At 42.0% G+C, this 20,460-nt stretch overlaps 1 protein-coding gene across 5 annotated transcripts in view; it reads left to right on the top strand.

Moving 5' to 3' along the window:
* The window catches only part of TSPOAP1 (TSPO associated protein 1), a 317,131-nt gene that overhangs the window by 212,690 nt on the left and 83,981 nt on the right, over positions 1–20,460 (top strand). For all 5 annotated transcript variants that reach the window (XM_040338277.1, XM_040338276.1, XM_040338275.1 and 2 more), the window contains 3 exons: positions 8,019–8,102; positions 11,274–11,363; positions 12,069–12,191. In XM_040338277.1, the coding sequence (XP_040194211.1) occupies positions 8,019–8,102; positions 11,274–11,363; positions 12,069–12,191 (297 nt within the window). The remainder of the gene's footprint in view (positions 1–8,018; positions 8,103–11,273; positions 11,364–12,068; positions 12,192–20,460) is intronic.

Here is a 20,460-nt window from a genome sequence, read left to right as displayed (position 1 = left end):
GTTTGTTTTGAAAAATTTGCAAATGTATTAAAAATAAAAAACAAACAAATCCACATGTACGTAAGCTTTGCTCAATACTTTGCTCAATACTTTTCTCAATACTTTGCTGAAGCACTTTTGGCACCAATCACAGCCTCATGTCTTTTTGAGTATGATGCTTCAAGCTTGGCATACCTAATTTTGGGCAGTTTTCCCCATTCTTCTTTGCAGGACCTCTCAAGCTTCATCAGGCTTGATGGGGAAAGACGCTGCACAGCTATTTTCAGATCTCTCCAGAGTTGTCCAATCGGGTTCATGGCTCTGGCTAAGCCACGCAAGGACTTTCACAGAGTTGTTCCATAGCCATTCCTTTGTTATCTTGGCTGTGTGCTTAGGGTTGTTGTCCTGTTGGAAGATGAACCTTGCCCAAGTCTGAGGTCCAGAGAGCAGGTTTTTATCAAGGATGTCTCTCTACATTGCTGCATCCATCTTTCCGTCAATCATGACTAGTCTCCCAGTTCCTGCTGCTGAAAAACATCTTCATTCTTTGTTTCATCACATCAAAGAATTTTGTTTCTCGTGGTCTGCGAGTCCTTAAGGAAATTCCAGGCAAGCTTCAATGTGTCTTACTAAGGAATGGCTTCCGTCTGGCCAATCTACCATACAGACCTGATTGGTGGAGTGCTGCAGAGGTTCTCCTCTCTCCACCGGGAAATGCTGGAGCTCTTTCAGAGTGACCACTGGGTTCTTGGTCACCTCCCTGACTAGGGCCTTTCTCCTGTGATCGCTCAGTTTGGCCAGGCGGCCTGCTTTAGTAAGAGTCCTGGTGGTTCCAATCATCTTCCATTTACGGATGAAAAAGGCCACTGTGCTCATTGGGACTTTCAATGCTGCAGACATTTTTCTGTACCCTTCCCCAGATCTGTGCCTCGATACAATCCTGTCTCAAAGGTCTACAGACAATTCCTTGAACTTCATGGCTTGGTTTGTGCTCTGACATGCACTGTTAACTGTAGGACCTTCTATAGACAGGTGTGTGCCTTTCCAAATCATGCCCAATCAGCTGAATTCACCACAAGTTGTAAAAACCTCAAGGATGATTAGTGAAAACAGGATGCACCTGAGATCAATTTTGAGTGTCATGGCAAAAGCTGTGAATGTGATATTATTATTTTTTTTTTTTTTTATAAATTTGCAAAGATGTCAAACAAACTTCTTTCACATTGTCATTATGTGGTATTGTTTGTAGCATTGTAAAGGGAAAAAAAAAAATGTAATACATTTTGGAATAAATGTGGAAAAAGTGAAGCACTGAATACTTTCTGGATGCACTGTACGTGGAGCCTTGTACAACTAGTCCAGTGTTTCATTATTTAGGGGAACTCGTGGGTCAAATTGAAGTTTGTTACCCATTGCAGTTAATACATTTTGGGCCTGTAGGAAAATGATTTAGGTTGTAAATATTAGAGGCACATATATGCCAAACATATATAAAATCAGATATACTTGTCAGATATACACAGGTCTGACATACAATATATCCCTATAAGGGGAACTGGGGCTGTGCTAGGGAACTTGACTGTTTATGGAGTGGTCCAATTTTCCAGCAAGTCCAAAGTCATGTTGCAAGTATACTAAGTTTAGAGAAAGGAAAAACACCAAGTAAGTGCTGGTTCACACTTCCACGACTTGGGATTCAACTTGTGTCGCCCGACAAGAGAAATTCAATTAAAGTGTACACTTTTAATGTACACTACTGAAGTCGCTCTGACTTCAGAAAAGGTTACTGTACAACTTCAAGGCGACTTCTAGGCAACTTGTACCCATAGATTTCAATGGAAGTTTCCTCCAAAGTCAGATCACTGTCTTAACTGAAGGAACTTTTACAGGAAAAGAAAGTAGTTTTCTCAGGCAAACCCCTCCCACAGAGCTGATTATTCTGTGATTGGCCACAGCCAAAGTCGCCTGTCTTGGAGGCAACTTCAAGTCGCGTTGTAAGTTGCTCCAAGTTGCGCTGAAGTTGCCTTGCAAAGTCGCGCTGTAAGTCGGGTTGCCCCCGTGTTAACCGGCACTAAAGATAGCCATACACTTTAAAAAAAATAAAAAATTCAGCTCACAAGCTAAACCAGAGAAAATGAAAGGATAAGTTCAAAATTTTTTGCAGGCAAAAAAAATGTTCATTTACAATAAAAAAAATTGGCAGCCTGGAAAGCATTGCACCAACTCTCAGCAGATTGCTAATGCCATGCAGATCTGACGATTTGTCGGTGTAAGCTGTCTGCCCATACTTCGTAAGCGCAGACCGTTTCACACTGACCGGAAGAATCAATAAACTACCACCGCACTTAACAGAGCCCATGGTAGTTTGTTGAGAACTACAAGCTGACAGCTGCAAAGGAGTTCATACATTCACGGAACTCCGCACCGCCGCGCTCAAAAAGTAACAGCTGGTATGGGGGGGGACTTCTCCCTGTACTGCTGTCACAGAGAGGCAGCGGATCACTGAGCGACTGCATGTTACATGATCTCAAAGGTAAACTTATACTTTAAGCAATGGGACCACCAAGCTACCCATTCATTCCCAGGTTATCTCTCGCCTTGACTATTGCAGCTCTCTTCTCAACAGCCTACCTCTACACAGGCCATCCCCTTCAGTCCATCATTAATGCTGCTGCCAGGCTCCTCTACCTGACCAACTTCTCAATGTCCATCACACCTGTCTGCCAGTCCCTTCACTGGCTTCCGATCACCCAATGAGTAACATGAAACATAACAACAACTTACAAAGCCATCCACAACTCGGCACCAAGCAACATTGCCAAGCTTGTCTTTGTGTCACCCAAAACTGTCCTTTCCACTGTTTTCAAGACCACCTGCTCTCTACCTCTCTTCTCCTCCTTTCATGCTCACCTCAAGGACTTCTCCAGAGCCTCTTCTATCCCCTGGAATTCCCTACCTTAATCTGTCCAGCTACAGGTATCTCCTACTCTGTCCACTTTTATGCGATCCCTTAAAACTCATCTCTTCAAGGAAGCCTATCCCACCTTTTTAATTATTCCATCAGTTCCTTCCTCAGTTATTACCTCGTGTACCACTCCCCCCCCCCCCCCTATTAGATTGAAAGCTGTCACAAGCAGGGCCCCCCTATTGTGTTGAACTGTATTGTAACTGTTCTGTCTCTTTTATTGTAAAGTGCTGTGCAAACTGTTGACACTATATAAATCCTGTATAATAGCATATTAAGTTTAGTTTTTTTGTTACTTAAAATGCAACAATCACGTAGAAAATAAAAATCTGTGCCATAGAAAAACTTCATAGTCCTCTTCCCACTGTGCCTCCTCAATGGGTGTCTAGTGTTCTGACAGAACAACATTGATCTGAGAAGGTCAGCTTTTGGTTGACATTTGTGACAGTGTGAAATATAAATTCAAACAATAACCATTCATCATCATATGACTTGATCACAAGCTAAACAGAATACCCACTGTTTAAATTAGTAATGAGCTTCATTGATTTTTTATTTTTTTTTGCTGCTAAAGTTTCCCTTGAGTTTCCTTGTGGTTTGTAAGTATTGATGGGAAAATACCACAGCTGTTGTGAATGTGATTGCAGATGTTAACTATACTTTTCCAAATCGCAATAATCCTGCATCACTTGCAAAGCATTTCTGTTAATATATACTGTAAATAATCTAAGGGGCAGTATTCCAAATCATTCGTTTTATAGAGGGTCCCCTTTTTCCCTGTTTATTCCTGAAAAGACCCCTTTCCCACTCTTAATTTGTTATTGGTATGAGCTTTTTTGTAATCCTTCTTGTTCAAAGTTTGTGTCAAGGCTACACAATTTTTTTTATTTGCATGGTGACTACAATGAATAGCTTGATTAACAACATATGGGAGTGATAACCACATAACTGAACATACCATAAAAAGGGAAGGCGTTTATCAAATGTTAGTTTGTTTTTTAATATTCATTGTCTTTACTTTCATGAAGCCATCACAATCCCCTCAAAATACAGTGCCTTGAAAAAGTATTCACACCCCATTCATATTTCCACATTTTGTCAGGTTACAACCAAAAACGTAAATGTATTTTATGTGATAGACCAACACAAAGTGGCACATAATTGTGTTTAAACTATTAAATTGTAGCTTTTGCAGTATGTTTAGGGTCGTTGTCCTGCTGGAATGTGACCCTCAGCTCCAGTCTCTTTTACAGCCTCTAACAGGTTTTGTTCTAAGATTGCCCTGTATTTGGCTCCATCCATCTTCCCATCCACTCTGACCAGCTTCCCTGCCACCGCTGAAGAAAAGCATCCCCAAAACATGAATTAAATCAAAAATACCAACATAGCGCTAGAGTCCAGTGAGTGTTGAAAAGAATAAAAATAGGAACACAATAAAAAATCCACTTAAAGGATTAATGCTGTATTGCACTGTCTTTCTATTTTATCCCCATAACATGTTGCTGCCACCATCATGTTTCATGGTGTGTTCAGGGTGATGTGCAGTGTTGTCTTTCCACTACACACAGCGTATTTCTTTTAGGCCACAAAGTTTTATTTTGGTCTTATCTGACCAGAGCACCTTCTTCCACATTTTTTGCTGTGTCCCCCACATGGCTTCTCATAAACTGCAAATGGGACAAATTATGGCTTTCTTTCAACAATGGCTTTCTTCTTGTCCCTCTTCCATAAAGGCCAGATTTGTGGAGTGCATGACTAGTAGTTGTCTTGTGGACAGATTCTCCCACCTGAGCTGTGGGTCTCTGCAGCTCCTCCAGAGTTACCAGGGGCCTCTTGGCTACTTCTCTAAATAATGCTCTCCTTGCCCAGCCTGTCAGTTTAGGTGGACATCCATGTCTTGGTAGGTTTGCAGTTGTCCTACTCTTTCCATTTTCAGATAATGGATTGAAAAGTGCTCTGTGAGATGTTTAAAGCTTGGGATTTTTTTTATAACCTAGCCCTGCTTTAAACTTCTCCACAACTTTATCCTAGACCTGTCTGGTGTGTTCTTTGGCCTTCATGATGTTGTTTGTTCACTAAGGTTCTCTAACAACTGCTTGCCAGCCCTTCTCAGTTCGTGGGCGGCTTCGGTGGCTTCCCTAGCTTCTCCTCCGAGCCAATCCGGTCACTTATTGATTCGCTCTTGTCACAAGTGGGTGGACTCAAAGCGCAGTGCTCTGCACCCCGAGCCCAACCTTTTTGAAGCCAATTAGAGCCTCTGGATATAATCGCGTGCTTTGCAGAAAGAAAAAAAAATAAACCCTGTAGAACTCTATGCATCTGGCACCCTGGATGGAGATTGGGGGCCGGTGCATAGATTAGGGGGGAGGTGCCCCTTATGGACGGGCCGCTGTTGATTTATACTGATATTAAATTACACACAGATGTACTCTATTTACTAATATTCGGTGACTTCTGAAGGCAATTGGTTCCACTAGATTTTAGTTAGGGGTATCGGAGTAAAGGGGGCTGAATACAAATGCACGCCACGCTTTTCAGATATTTGTAAAAAATAAATAAAAAATATTTATAATTTCCTTTCACAATTATGTGCTACTTTGTGTTGGTCTACCACATAGAATCACAATAAAATACATTACGTTTTTGGTTGTAACATGACAAAATTTGGAAAATGTCAATGGGTATGAATACTTTTTCAAGGCACTGTAAGCATTCGGATGCACTGCTTGTGTAAAATATTTATCACTCCACTATCAAATGCCTGGTAGTTAACAAAGTCACTAGAACTAGTGTCCCCATTGGAAGATTTCCCCCTTATTCCTGTTCTGGTGCCCATTGAAATTATTGGATTTTATTTCACATCCACTCAGTGATTGTAGTAATCAGGACAGTCAGAGAGGGTGGCTCTATCTAACGGGAGCACAGACAGCACTAAAAACCAGATAAAACCATTTCCACTCTACCCCCAAAAAAATAACATTTTCTCTTAGTTTAACTAAAACCTAATGGTTTAAAATCTAATGGTTCAGGATAGATTTTATATTCAGTTTCTGTTTTTTGCAAGTTTTAGTTTTGATTTCCACTATATACTTTATAGCATAAAACTTGCTTTATAGTAATATACTTTATATATTCACTTTCTGTGATAACGGTCACAAGGGCAAATAAAAAGCATGAATTTCCTTAATAAGAATACACGGCAATAAAATATATGTGATTAGTGCATAATTTAGGGCCCTTTCACACGGGCAGACGAACGGACCGTTTTTTACAAGTCCGTTTACGGACTTGTAATGCATCCCTATGGGATTGTGGACGTTAGCGGATGATGCATCCGCTAACATCAGTAAAGATCCGCCTCCGCAAAGATCCGCTTTTTTAGACGGAAGAAAACCCTATTTTTCGGTCCGTATTCATCCGATTCACCATAGGGGAGAGCGGAGGAAAGACAGGGCGGTCTCTGCACAGTGTGCGGGGACCGCCCTGTCCACCGACAGCTCAGCAGGGATTTACGGATGATCCCCGCTGAGCCGACGGACACACACAGGGCGGATCAATACGGATCCGCTTTGTGTGAAAGAGCCCTAACACTTGTGTTTTTGGTATTTTTGTGTTTACTTCTGTTATTAGGATAAATGGTATCTTGCATGTTTTGATACTATAGTTATCAAAGCTAGTTTCTCCCCAGATAGGCACTTTTGGTGAATAAATTTTGCGGTTTCAATTTGTTTATATTTGTTACTATAACTGTAAAATCGTTATTTACTTCTGCTTTTTTTTTTTCTTGAGGGAGTTGTTGGTGACCTCAGATCTACTGACTCTGGCCAGCATGCTTTTGGTGTAATTCTAGTTTGGTTTAATTTTAGAATTTTCTTAGGATTTTTTTTAGTGCTACTAAACAAACACTGTTTAATTTACACCATCTCTTCTCGTTATGCATATGGATGATGGCACTGTATGAATTTAACATTTATAAAAAAAATTGAAGGACCTTTTTTCATAATTTATACACATGCCATGTGACCCAGCTCTTTCCCAGCCCATCTGCAGGCAAACATTGGTGGAAGGAGGCTCTGCTGCCGGCCACATGTTCAAAAACAAACAACTGCCTTTTGAAATGCAAAGGAACAATAATAATATCAAGTAAATATTTTAAATTGTCATACAATTTTATGTATTTGAACTTTTTTTGTGCAAAAACTAGTTGTGGGCTATCTAGGGGAGGCTCTGGCAAGAACAGCCTGTTTCATGCCCCTCCAGTCTGTCTATTGTTCTATGTGCGTAGAATTATAGGAAGAAGATGCTTTCATTATCCAACATGTAATATCCTGCCCCCATTGTGTGTAGTTGTTTAGTGGCCATGGAGGGTGGAGGGATTGGGCTGTCATTTTATCCATAGTACATATGTCCACGTGTGGGACTCTATAGTCATGTGGACTGCACAGATATGAAAAAATACAAAATTAACAGCTTAAAAGGGAACTGAAACTGGAGCATACTCAGTAGAGGTGACTACAACAATCTTAGGCTGCAGAGGAGGCACAGACAAGGAGGTAGAAACTTATAACATCAGGATCAATCAGGATTTTTGAAGAATACAGAAAAGTACTTTTAATGATGTGAATTTAATGCCACTTTACTTTGTCCGGGAAGCTTTTAAGTAGCACTCAGTTTTTGTTACTCCGAATTAAATTTACAGGATAATTTTAAAAGCCTGTCCAGAGTGGATAAATTGGTCCTTGTGACATGTAAGGTAGACACATTTTGAGAGCAGAGGATATCTGGAAATGTATTAACAGAGGTTGGCAGCAGTGGAGGAAATGGAAAAACTGAGGTGACTCTAGTAGGGAGTAAGATTAACTTTATTATATATATACTGTATGTAGGTTGTAGTTGCTTGGTACCTGAAAGCTCATATGGCATAATGTCATCATATGTCCGATTTTTTGGCTACATATTGAACTTTGTTTCCTTATCATCTTCATTTCTGTGAGATAAAAATAATGGTTCAAGCCTGATCAGGCTACTTTTGTTTGCATACATAAACACATTTTTATGTCTTTGTTTTTTTAAGGAAGTTGAACTAAGAAGAAAGCGGAAAGAATGTGAAATCTTAGAACAAGAGGTAAAGAAAAAGCAGAAGAGATGTGAAGAATTGGTAAGAAAATTACTGTTATTTATACTTGACATTTTCTTCAGTTAACGGGCCAAATGCCAAACAACATCGACCGGTTCAATTTGACCCGTGTGTATGGCAGACGGTCTTAAACGGCCGGCTTCTGTCGGACGAGCATGCCAAGCTCCTGATCAATGCTCTCAGCCAATGGCTGAGAGCACTGATCAGAGTGTTCAGGGGGCCTTCCCCTTTTCAGCCAATGCCTGACAGCGCTGATCTGAGTGTTCCAGGGGCCTTTCCCCTGTCAGAACACAACAGCTCAGCGGGGGGGGGTCGCATTTTTTTGAAAAATATAAAAGATGCTGTTACACTGAGTAAATGAATACTTAACATCTCGCACTTTAAAATTGCGCACACTCGTGGAATAGCGCCAAACTGCGGTACTTATAAGTCTCTATAGACAATGCTTTAATTTGTTTTTTACATGTTGCCAATTTAGAGTTGGAGGTCTAGTGCTAGAATTATTGCTCTCACTATAACATTTGCAGTAATGCCTCACGTGTGGTGTAAACACTGTTTACCTATACAGGCGCAACCTACGTATGCGTTCACTTCTGCATGGGGAGATCCTTTAAAACAAAATGTAATTAATGATGTTATTTTTATTTTTACACTGTCCCTTTTTTTAATGTTTTTTTTTTTTTTGTATCACTTTAATTCCTATCACAAGAAATGCAATCATCCCTTGTGATTGAAATAAGGCATGACAGGTCCTCTTTATGGAGACATCTGTGGTCTATAAGGCCCCAGATCTCTCCTCCTACCCTGGAAAGCATGAGATAAAGAAAAAAAAAAACATTGATCTCTGCTCTCCAGAAAAAAAGGGCAGTGTTTACATGTGCCAGAACCGGAAATTACATCATGGCATTTCTTCGGCCTCCCAGGATCATAGAGCTGGCCAGGGACCCTCTGGTCTCTGGCCAGCTCTATGGTAACCCGTTGGCATGGCTGGATCGGATACTGGGCTCCCCAATCACACAGGAGAGCCTGGCGAGGCGCCGGTGGGTGGCTGGAGGGGGGGGGATTCCTGTCCTGCCTGTAAAAGCAATCAAGCTACTAATCGGGCACTAGGAGGGCTTTTACAAAACGGAATTGCTGGTTGAAAAAAAAAAAGATACCGGGATGATGCTTGTAGCTGTAGGCATTATCCCGGTATGACAGATGAAAATCAAGGATGTCCATTTGTTTGCATAAAGTATTATATTCTTTTATTTGCCCAAAACATTCATCTAAAACTTTATGTGGACTAAAAATTTCAATTTGAACTACAATTTCTTTGGTGTGGATTTTCCCGGGCTGCTTAGGTTTTTAGTTTTCATTGGAAGGATGTAATAGTAAGTGCATACTTGGTTTTAGAGGACAGTCTGAAGTTCTGCTTACACGCAATTCATTAAAAGACCTGTGTGACAGTGTTCCCATTTTCGTGGTAAGCTTTTTTATCACAAATGTTTCTGTGACAGAATTTCTTTTCTGTGCTCAAAACTTTTTTTCCACTGCTTAGATCTTGATATCCATACCACTGTCATTCCAAAGCAAATCTACACTTGAAAGCAAATATTTAATTAGTTTGAGAGATGTCTTGAAAGAAGAGTTCTTGGCATTAAAACTTTAACTCTTACGTGCAGATTCCATTTTCTAGGTCAGAGCCATGTTTTATAGTAATATTTTTAATATTCAGGCAAATAATAAAATGTGGAAATATCACATGAAAAACCAGCTTAGCTTTAAAATCAAAATGTAAAATGCAGCTGAAGAGGGAAATCATATTAGACTGGTTTCCAAACTAATTATTTAAAATAATGAATTTGCACTTCAAAATTTGAGATTTCCAAACAAAATGAGCTCCAGAAAGGCCAAAAAATAATTGGCCAAAATATAGGTACATTGCCAAATAAAAAATCATAATGGTTTCATGTGTAAAAGGGAAGAGTCCCAAGTAGGACAAGATATGCCAACATGTCAAAATGGTATTGGAAGAGCGTTAGGCTTCCCATTCATTAGTCAGTTTTTTGTTCAGCTGAAAAAACTGACCCGATTTCCCTATCCACACATTCGAGGTGGATGGTGAAATCCTCCCCACTGTGTCATTGTATTCTGTCAGAGAGAAGACTTCCCTTTGGTTAGAATGCACAGTTCGGTGCTGTAGTCCAGTGGTTCCCAACCCTGTCCTCAAGTACCCCCAACAGGTCATGTTTTGGTAATTTCTCTTAGATAAAATAGCTGTCCAAAATACCAAGCCATTGACTCTGATTTAAAGCACCTTGCAAGATAAAGGAAAACCTGCAAGCATGGCCTTTTGGGTACTCGAGGACAGGGTTGAGAACCACTGCCATAGTCTACATCCTGTAGCACTGATCAACCGTCCTGTTGGATTTTAGATGCTCGAACAGAAGTTCATTGGTAGAAGGGCAAGCTCACCTGAAGCTGGTTTTAGCCGTTGGAATACTGTTTGTTTTAAGGGCCTGTTCATACTACAACGCACATAGAGGGCCTGCAGTCAGTTGCATTTCGGCATGTTTTTATGCACAATTATATGCATTTTAATGCACATTTTTCAGGCTTTTTTTTGTTTTTAAGGCTTGTTTTCTCTGACCAAATTGTTGTGGGTGTGAGGAATGTTTAACTTACGTGCGTTTCCACATGTTTATGTGTGTGCTTGTGCAATATTATGCAAACACGTTGCATAATATCGCACATCTCTGGAACACAGATACAGTGTTTTAGTGTGACCATAATACATAGAAAGTTATTGTTTTCTAGGTGCCATTTCAGTTACCTGCACTTATCCGTGAGAATAACTGCACAAAACCTGAACAGGCCCTAACATGAGTATTTCTAAATCTATATAGCCTACACTAATAGAAGTCTCTATCAGCAAAACGGCAAGAAATACATTTATTTTAACAGAGTAGGGAAAGGCTAGAACCACTTGGCATTTTATTGCTGTCTGTGTCTCTGTTGTAGATTTTCCTCCCTTTCCATATGGAAGTGAGGGGACAGTTTATAAGGTTCTGTTGAAACATTTTTGGCGTTTGTTAAATCTACGATGAGAAGCTTAGTTTGCTACACATTTGTCAAAAGCACTGTAAATTCATTCTAGTGGTGAAACTACAATGTTTGATCAGATATTTTGCTGTCTTTAAATGTGAACAGGAAATCAAACTTCAAGAGGTGCAAAGCGAGAATGAACGCCTCGTGGAAGAAAATTCACGACTCTGCGGCTCAGTAAAGTGGGCAGCAAAGGTAGGCATTAATTCCTATACATGTTGGTATAAAACAGTGGTCTCCAAACTTTCTAAACAAAGGGCCAGTTTACTGTCCTTTAGACTTTAAGGGGCTGGACTGTGGCCAGTGGGAGTAGAAATTTTCCTGGTGTCAGTGGGAGTAAGCAATTCATCTTTTAATATTAGGGGGTGGAATAGTACCGTATGTTTGGTGTCAGTGGGAAGAATAGTACCCCATGGTTGGTGTCAGTAGGAGGAATACAAACCCAATGTTGGCGTTTGTGGGAGAAAGAGTGCCCCCAATGTTGGCGTTTGTGTGAGGAAGAGTGCCCCCAATGTTGGCGTTTGTGTGAGGAAGAGTGCCCCCAATGTTGGCGTTTGTGTGAGGAAGAGTGCCCCCAATGTTTGTGGGAGGAAGAGCGCCCCATTGTCGGTGTTTGTGGGAGGAAGAGTGCCCCAATCACTGGTATTGGTGGAAGAAATAGTGCCCCATCATTGGTGTTGGTGGGGAAAAATGGTGCCCCATAGTTGGTGTCAGTGGGAGGCAATTTCCCCCATAGTTGGCATCAACAGGAGGAATTATGCCTCATTGGTGTCAGTGCAAGGAATAGTGCCCCAAGGGCCAAATAAAGGGAAGCTAAGGGCCACATCCAGCCCTCGGGCTGCAGTTTGGAGACAACTAGTATAACAGAACTTTTTAATTGTACTAAATCTGCTTTTTTAGGTTGAAGCTGAAAATGCTGACTTGAAGAGACACTTATCTGTGGTAACTGAAAAACGAGATTCTGCCCTTAAGGAGAATCATCGACTGCACAGCAAGCTGGAGAACTTAGAGCAAGTGCTGAGGGTTAGTACTAAAGCAAAATAGAGGTGCCCTATGTGCATTGTTATGTTTAAAATGTTATATTATCTTAGGTCTATTTAGCATTCTTTTTTTCTTTTTTTTTTTTATCAACAAAAAAGTTTTTATTAATGAGAAACCAAGGCATTACATGGTATAATTGCATACGTATGATACATTAAAAAAAAAAGCAGGAGTCTTAAGGCCTCATTCACACAGGCGGACTCCGTCGCTACGGAGTCCGCCAGCTCAGCGAGAGATCAGTCTGCAGATCTCCGCTGAGCCGACGGATGACAAGCTCCTCTCTGCTCACTGAGCGGGGAGGGGCTTGTCGGGCACCGCTGTGTCCTATGGAGCGATCTGATGAAAACGGACAGCATGTCCGTTTTCATCAGATCTTACCCGATCCGATCCGCATGGACGGATGGGGACGTGGCCCCCATACGTCTGTTTTTAGCGGATCGGGTCGGATGTCAGTGGACATGTCTCCGCTGACATCCGACGCTCCATAGGGATGCAGGCGGACCTGAACGGCCCGTCGTGTGAATGAGGCCTTAGTTCTCACAGCAACATAAGAGTGGCGTTGATTATAAAGCCAACACTGAAATCATACAACCAAGAAACATTGTATTAAACCCTGAGTTCCTGGTTACAAGCAGATGAACAGCCTAGTGCTCAACTAATAAAAGAAAAAACAACAAAAAAATAAAATTAAAGTAAAATAGACAAGTGTTGGTCCAACCATTGATATACCACAAGGGATTTAAATCTGTCAAGCATGCAAAGCTCTCCTAGCGCCTCACTCATCTTTCCTGACATTATACGGCTTCAAGAACAGCACCACAGCCCCGTTTATCCCATCAACAGCCTATCTAGAGCCAATTGCGGTGGTGCCACCTCTGGGGAGTTTAACCAACTCTGCCAGATGTTGGTAAATTTATTTGGCGATTTTCTATGTGTTTTTTTTCCCGAATAAGAGTATCATTGACCATTTGCATCCACTGTGCCTCCCTTGGGATGAGTGCTGATAGCCACAAACAAGCAATCGGCTTCCTGACTAAGTATAGGAGCCTTGTGAGGGCAATGTATACTGAAAGGAGGTACAGGTCTTCATCTAGGCTACCTAAAAAACACATTAGCAGTTCCACCGCAAGCTGAACTTGGTATACACTGTTTGTTCTGGTATTCCAGTACCTCACTAGCTTGGGGCATTGCCAGAGCATATGAATTGGATCACCCGGGTGGGCCTGGCATTTTGGACATATGGGGGAATCGCGCCTACCCCACCTATGTAACTGCACAGGAGTGCGGTATACTCTTTGTAGTATGAACAGGTGGGATAGTGTCTGTGCCGCTGATACGAATTCCAAGGGGCCCACTCTCAGTATTTGAGTCCACTGCTCGCCATCGATGGGTCCAACATCTCGCTCCAACCCCTCCCTACATGGTAACGGGTCAGGGGCTTGTATGTGTGATAATAGATGGATATAGATTCTAGAAATGATTCCCTTCTTCTCAGTGTCCGAAAATATGGACTCAAGGAACGTGGATTCCTCTAGTTGCAAATTAGATTGTCTACTCTGATACCTAATGGCATGTTGCAGTTGTATATTTATTGAAAGCGGTGGCCTTTGAGTTCAGGGAATTCGCTCAATAATTGGGTGAACGGCTTTAAGACAGGTCTGTCGGGTATTTGGATGAGGAATCTAACCCCCGCCCTTTCCCAGATCGACCTGTTGGGTACCCTGGTCAAGTCTGTATAAAAGCGGTTATGCCATATAGGTGAAGAAAAGTATACCGCTCTAAAAACAATCAATCCCCATTGTTTCCGTCCCAACAAACCAAGAGGGTGCTGGCTGTGCTCAATTACCATGAGATGAAAGAAAAATCCTGGGTTGCCGCACTCCTCAAAAAACGATGTCTTTATTCAAAACATGAAAAAAAAAAAAAAATTCAAATGGAAAAAACAGCCAAAATTCATACAGTCAACCAAGTGGATTAGGAAAAAGCTGACATGTTTCGCATCCTGTGATGCTTACTCGTAGCTAGTGAACAAATGACCAAAGTGTGCTTAAATAGGGGAGGGAAAGAGGTGAATGGGGCGTTTCACCAAACACTCCCAGGTGATCATTAGTCAAAGGAACACCATTTTCCTTGATGTATCACACATGAGGTGCTCCTGTGTATGAGATTGAAAAGATTTGTGAATAAAATAATCTCATTTCTCAAACTCTTGATGGTGAAACCAAACAAGAGAAAGAAAAAAAGAGGAGAGACCCCATGTGTGAGACACATATATATGTCATAACCAGTGAAAAGGTTGAATGAACAACAACAAATAATAATACATTTTGTGTGACATTATAAAAAGGTTGTGAAGTAGACATATGTGGCTATAGGGTGAAATAGGCAATAAATAAAGATTGTTTAAATTCTGAAGACTGCAGCCTTTTGTATGTCTAAAAACAAACAAAATGTATATGTATAAAAATACGATATTTTAATTAAAATGGTATATGTGTGGTTATGATACCATGCACTATGTCGCTGCGCATTTCTGGTTTGCATGTCATTATTAAACGTATATAGTCATTGTAATGTCTATATAAAAAGAAAAAAAAAGGAAGCAATATATATGCTCCAAAAAAAAAAACTTTCTTCAAAAAATGACATAATGAACAAAAACCAAACCTGAAATGACGCAGCGGTATGTGTCAAGGGCAGAACCTGTTGGAAAGCTCCACTATCATTTATCTTCTATTTTTTATATTATATATTTAAATTGAGGCACAAAATTAGTGCCTATTTAGAAAGAAGGATGATAAAGGAGATGCAATGTTCCTAATGTCCCCAAAAAGAGAAAACACCTACTCATTTTGTCCAGATCATTATAGCCAGGTGAGTTCTGTTGTTCAGTGAGTTCCATTTGTATGGGAATCATTTCCTTTTGTACTCTATCCAATTCCTTTTGTTTGAAATCTACAATGATTTTCATTAGTTCAAAAGAACATGTTGAGAGGGTATTAGTCCATTCCAATTTAGACTCCTCATTGGGGAACTCAAAGGTTGGAAACTTTTTGATGCGTAGTCCTCGAGGAATTTGTTCCAGTGATAAATACTCCTCAAGAGTGTTAACATCCCAGAATGCTTTTATTTCCTTAGCCATAAGGCTTTCCAGTCTGCGAAAGGTGCATTTCAGGGATATATCCTCATCTGGGACTTGTAGCAGACAACTTTGACTGGAACGAAGCGGATTCTCAGATGGAGCCTTTAGGGTTCTGCTAAATCCTATGTCCACTTCAGAAATGACTGCAGCTGGTTTGGAAGTAATAGGCATCGGGGGTTGTGGGATTGTCCATGGTGTGTGACACACACAAATAAGAAGATACGGTGCAGGGAAAAATATGTTTTGAGCTGGTAAGAGAAGGCAAAATCCAGGTTGCTGTAGTGAAGAAAAGTATACCGCTCTAAAAACAATCAATCCCCATTGTTTCCGTCCCAACAAACCAAGAGGGTGCTGGCTGTGCTCAATTACCATGAGATGAAAGAAAAATCCTGGATTGCCGCACTCCTCAAAAAACTATGTCTTTATTCAAAACATGAAAAAACAACAAAAATTCAAATGGAAAAAACAGCCAAAATAGGTGTCTGACGGAGAAAGCCTGTCAATCCCAATGTGGTCTTAACCCTCTTCCAGATTTTCATCAGTGACTGGACTGTGGGGCAAGTGGAGGGAACTTTAGGGAGACCCATCTCTAGGGGTGCAACGGATCAAAAAACTCACGGATCGGATCGATCCTCGGATCAGGGGTCACGGATCGGATCATTTTCGGATCAGCAAAAAAAAAAAAAAAAAAAGGGTCCGTTTTCATTGGTCCAAAAGAAAAAAAATTATATATATACACACATATACACACACACATATACACACACACACACACACACACACATATATATATATATATATATATATATATATATATATATATATATATATATATATATTTTGCTGTAAAAACATCAAGATAGTACTTTTAACAAGTCCCAAACAGCCTCACCTGCTTCCTCTTTATAATCCACCCCTGAATTTGCTCTTTCCCCCCCCCCCCCCCTCTCCTCTCACACCAGTGCTTCACTGTCTCCAAGTCTGCTTGCCAGAGCCCAGTGCACAGCGTGACACGCCTCCCCGGGGAGGCGTGTCACGCTGGGCTCTGGCAAGCAGACTGGGTGGAGCAAGATGGCCGCCGCTCCGGAGCTAGGCCGAAGCCGGGGACTTTCCTAGGCCTAGGCTCCGGAGCGCTCCGCGGATCGCGGAGTGTGCCGATCCGAACGGGGTGGCCCGTTCGGATCACGGATCGGTGACGATCCGTTGCACCCCTACCCATCTCCATATTAGATAGGGCAGTATAGTCTGTTCCAGGGCCCAGGAGGAGAACTCTGGAGGGGACTGACACCATCCCGAGATCCCAACCTGTGCGGAACCGCCATGCCTCCTTGGTCCTTGGGGAGTTGTAGAGTTGCCAGTTTGATTCTTGCTACCCCTCCATATGAGAGAGCTAAACTGCGAGTCTCTATGCGCCGGAACCAGTACTGTTGTTTCCGGATTGGGGCATTGTGCAGAATGTACAACAGCTGCGGTGCCCAGATCATTTTAATTATATTTATGCGACCAGTCTCTGACACGGGTAGTCTACTCCAACTGGCCTGCTTCTGTTGGAATTTTTGTAGTATGGGTTTCAGGTTCAGAGACATGTAGTCCTGTGTGTCCCCGGTCACCACTATTCCCAAGTACTTAAATGAGAAAACCACTTGTATGTGAGATACGTCCGCCGGCAAAGGCGCCGGTAACGGATCCAGTGGCAACAGAACCGACTTATGCCAGTTAATGGCAAAGCCTGATAACTGTCCAAACTGATCTATTAGGTCCATCACTGCTCTCAGGGAATGTCCATTATCTCCCAAGTACAACAGGGTGTCGTCCACATATAAGGATTTTTTTTTCCTTTCCCTGTCCTCTGCGAAAGCCCATGATGTTAGGGGAGGCCCGTACCATAGCTGCCAGAGGCTCCAGTGCGAGGACAAACTGCAGGGGGGACAAGGGGCATCCCTGCCGTGTACCATGAAATAAAGGGAAGGGCTCTGATGGGGAGTCATTTATCCTCACCCTGGCCATAGGGGCAGCATGCAAGAGCTGTATCCAGGAGATGAATTTTTCTCCCAGACCAAAGCGCTGCAAAACCTCTCACAGATATTTCCACTCCATGGTGTCAAAGGCTTTGGCATTATCAAGAGAAGAGATGGCTCTGTTGCCAGGGTTATGAACTGGGATTTGAGTGTTAAGGAACAGTCTTCAAATGTTCAACGCCGTAGATCTAGCAGGAATGAAGCCGGACTGGTCAGAGTGGACCAGCCCTGCCACAACTCCGGAAGGTCTAGTGGCCAATACTCGTGCTAATAATTTGACATCTGCATTGAGCAGAGGGATAGGCCTATAGGAGTCCAGTTGTAATTGGTCCTTTGCCCGGTTTTGGAATCACTATAATAGCCTTGTTCATGGAGGCGGGTAAACTACCTCCCTGAAGGGCATTGTTTAGGGTTTTTAATCGATAAGGTAAAAGAGTGTCCCTGTATTTATCGTACGTTTCTGTGGGTAGTCGGCCAGCTCCCTGAGATTTTTTTTTGGCCATCTGTGCTTTCGCCAATGATAATTCCTCCAGCTTCAATGGTGCATTAAGGGCAGTCACTTCCTGTTGTGACACTCGGGGGAGGTAACAATGGTCCAGAAAGTGGGCCAGTGCCTCTTGTGTGGGATGTTCCTTAGATGTGTAAAAGTCATTAAAGAAGTGTGAAAACACGTCCGGTTTGTGGGTCTGGTCAGTAACTGTCAATCTGTCTGCATTTTGAATGGCCTCTATATGGGTCGTGCTTTGCTGTGCTTTAGCCATCATTACTAGTAAGTGACCTGTGTTTTCCCCTTCATTAAAATATGTTTGCTGCAAGAAGAACCTCTTATTCTCCGCTGCAGTGGTGGCGACCTGTTGATACAGGGCCTGTGCTTCCTGCCACCTACGCTCCGACTCTGAAGAGGGGGCAGCAATGTACCTCTCCTCCACCCTGGTAGCCTCTCCCATCACCAGATTCTCCTACTCCTTGGTCCTAGTTTTAATGGCATTAATCTGCCTAATAAGCCGGCCCCGTAGATGAGCTTTTAAAGCATCCCAGACCACCGCAGGCCTGGCTGTGTCCTGGTTAAAGCGTACAAACTCTGCCAGAGCCCAGGGAATGGGATCAGAGTTAGAAAACAGAGTTAGTCAGTGTATGTGAAAAAAAGGGTAGAAAAAACTGCGCTAATAGACCAATAAAACAGACACATAAATCAAACGGGTACAAAATATAAATTGCTGATAAAGCAAAAAGTAAAGCTGCACCTTACTGTGTAACATTAAACAGTGATAAATTGGAAAGAAAAAAAGGTAGCGCTAAACGTTAATGTGAACAAATATAAAACGACCGTGAATTATAGTGATCAATAAAACATAACAATCATCATAAAGTTATGTGTCTTTACAAGAAATTTGTAAACATGAAAACTTTAGCAAGAGTCCAAATATAAAAGTGATTAAAACGTTGGATCACAGGTGTGACCAACTTGTTGAAGAGAAATAATCCTTCACCAGTGAAGAGATGAGTCTTCAAGATGAATCACCAGTAACAAGTGACAACCAGATAGCAAAAATCCTCCACCAACAAAGCATGTATATCCGCTTACCAGATCCTGGTGGTCCCTTGATTATAGGGGACCCCAGGTAGCATGAAAGTAAAAGGTATTGCGAAGCCTCAAGCTGGATGTACACAGTCAGCTGGAAATCATCACCTCGTTCCTTTAATCCAAATCATTGGGGGGGGCCTTGATCGTGTAAAAAACCTTTAAAACTTTATTGTATAAAATTATGCATGCTAAACACTCACAATTTTGCAGTGATTAGAGAGCCTTTAGAGTCTGATGTCCCGGCCGGATACATACAGACGAACCCGTCCAAACATGGAAACCAAGCAGTCCAGGGGGGTGATGCCGATGTACCGCACGTTCCACCCGGGCTGGGGAGCACTGCTGTATCTGGATGGGAATTTATCTTGTTTTTTGTACATTACATTATTGTAGTCTCCCAACACCCAAACAGGGACGTTGGGGTATGAGGCTATGAATTGGGCCGATTGTTTCTCTGTCAAAAGAGAAGGGTGGAGGAACATAAATATTTGCAACTATACATGTCAGCCCCATCAGTTTGCAAAGTAAAAAGATATGCCAACCCTGGTCGTCAATCAGGGAGTGCAGTAGCTGAAAGGGGACAGCACGTAAAATAAGTATGCTGGTGCCTCTCGAGTAACGCTGTTTGAACAGAGTGGAACTTGGTGGGGTAACCGCGGCTTTTAAGAGTAGATATGGACTTTGCCTGCAGGTGAGTTACCACCGAGGATTTATGAGCCTTCACCGTGGGAAAAAATGCCACCCTTTTCACTCCATCCCCCAGCCCCCTCACATTCCACATGAGACTATAGTACAAACTTTAGACATATTAATGCATAGTGATAATCACTGAAAGGAAGCCATGTCAGGTTAGTGACGGTTAGGTGAGAGGCCATTTCGTGTGGTGGTGGAGTTGTGTCAAGCACCTGTGAAGTCACTTATATTGCTACCTGTCTGTCATCATTTGAGCACTCACTGGAGATGTACTGCACTTTCTATGGACTTTTATATATAACATTTTCATTTGTTTGCGGTGCACCATCTGCATTTGTTTTACTATAGGAATTTTGTGATTATTGACCCTGGTGTTCAGCTGCTGTAAAAGGGTTTATAGTTTTTGCGCTGATTTAATTTATTTTTATTTTACATCTCCTGTTGGACCAATGGCATCAGGGTAATCTGAGCCACTGTGGCGCCTGATCTCGGATCAAGCCTGGTTAGTACTTGGATGGGAGACTGCCCAGGTTTCCCTCCCTAAGTGAGGGAGGCATCTGAAGTTTTTTTGTTTGAGAGTATATCGGACCATATGATTTTAGAGCAGTCTTTGAGGTGGTTTGCTCCTTAGTTGGGTCAATCTTTGCCTTGCTTTGGATCTTGGAGCAAAATTTATGAGCTTGTTATTGTAAAACAATTAAATGGTAGCAGCTTCAAAACTGAGTATGGACACGAGGTCTATCTTAGGCTGGCTTCACACTGAAGCGTCAGCCGCGGTGACGGTATAGCCGTGCTATTTGTAGCGCGGCTATA

Source organism: Rana temporaria, chromosome 2 (assembly GCF_905171775.1).
Source record: "Rana temporaria chromosome 2, aRanTem1.1, whole genome shotgun sequence".
Classification (NCBI taxonomy): domain Eukaryota; kingdom Metazoa; phylum Chordata; class Amphibia; order Anura; family Ranidae; genus Rana; species Rana temporaria.
The sequence above is the reverse complement of the archived record's forward strand: the minus strand, read 5'-3'. Positions and strand labels throughout refer to the sequence as shown.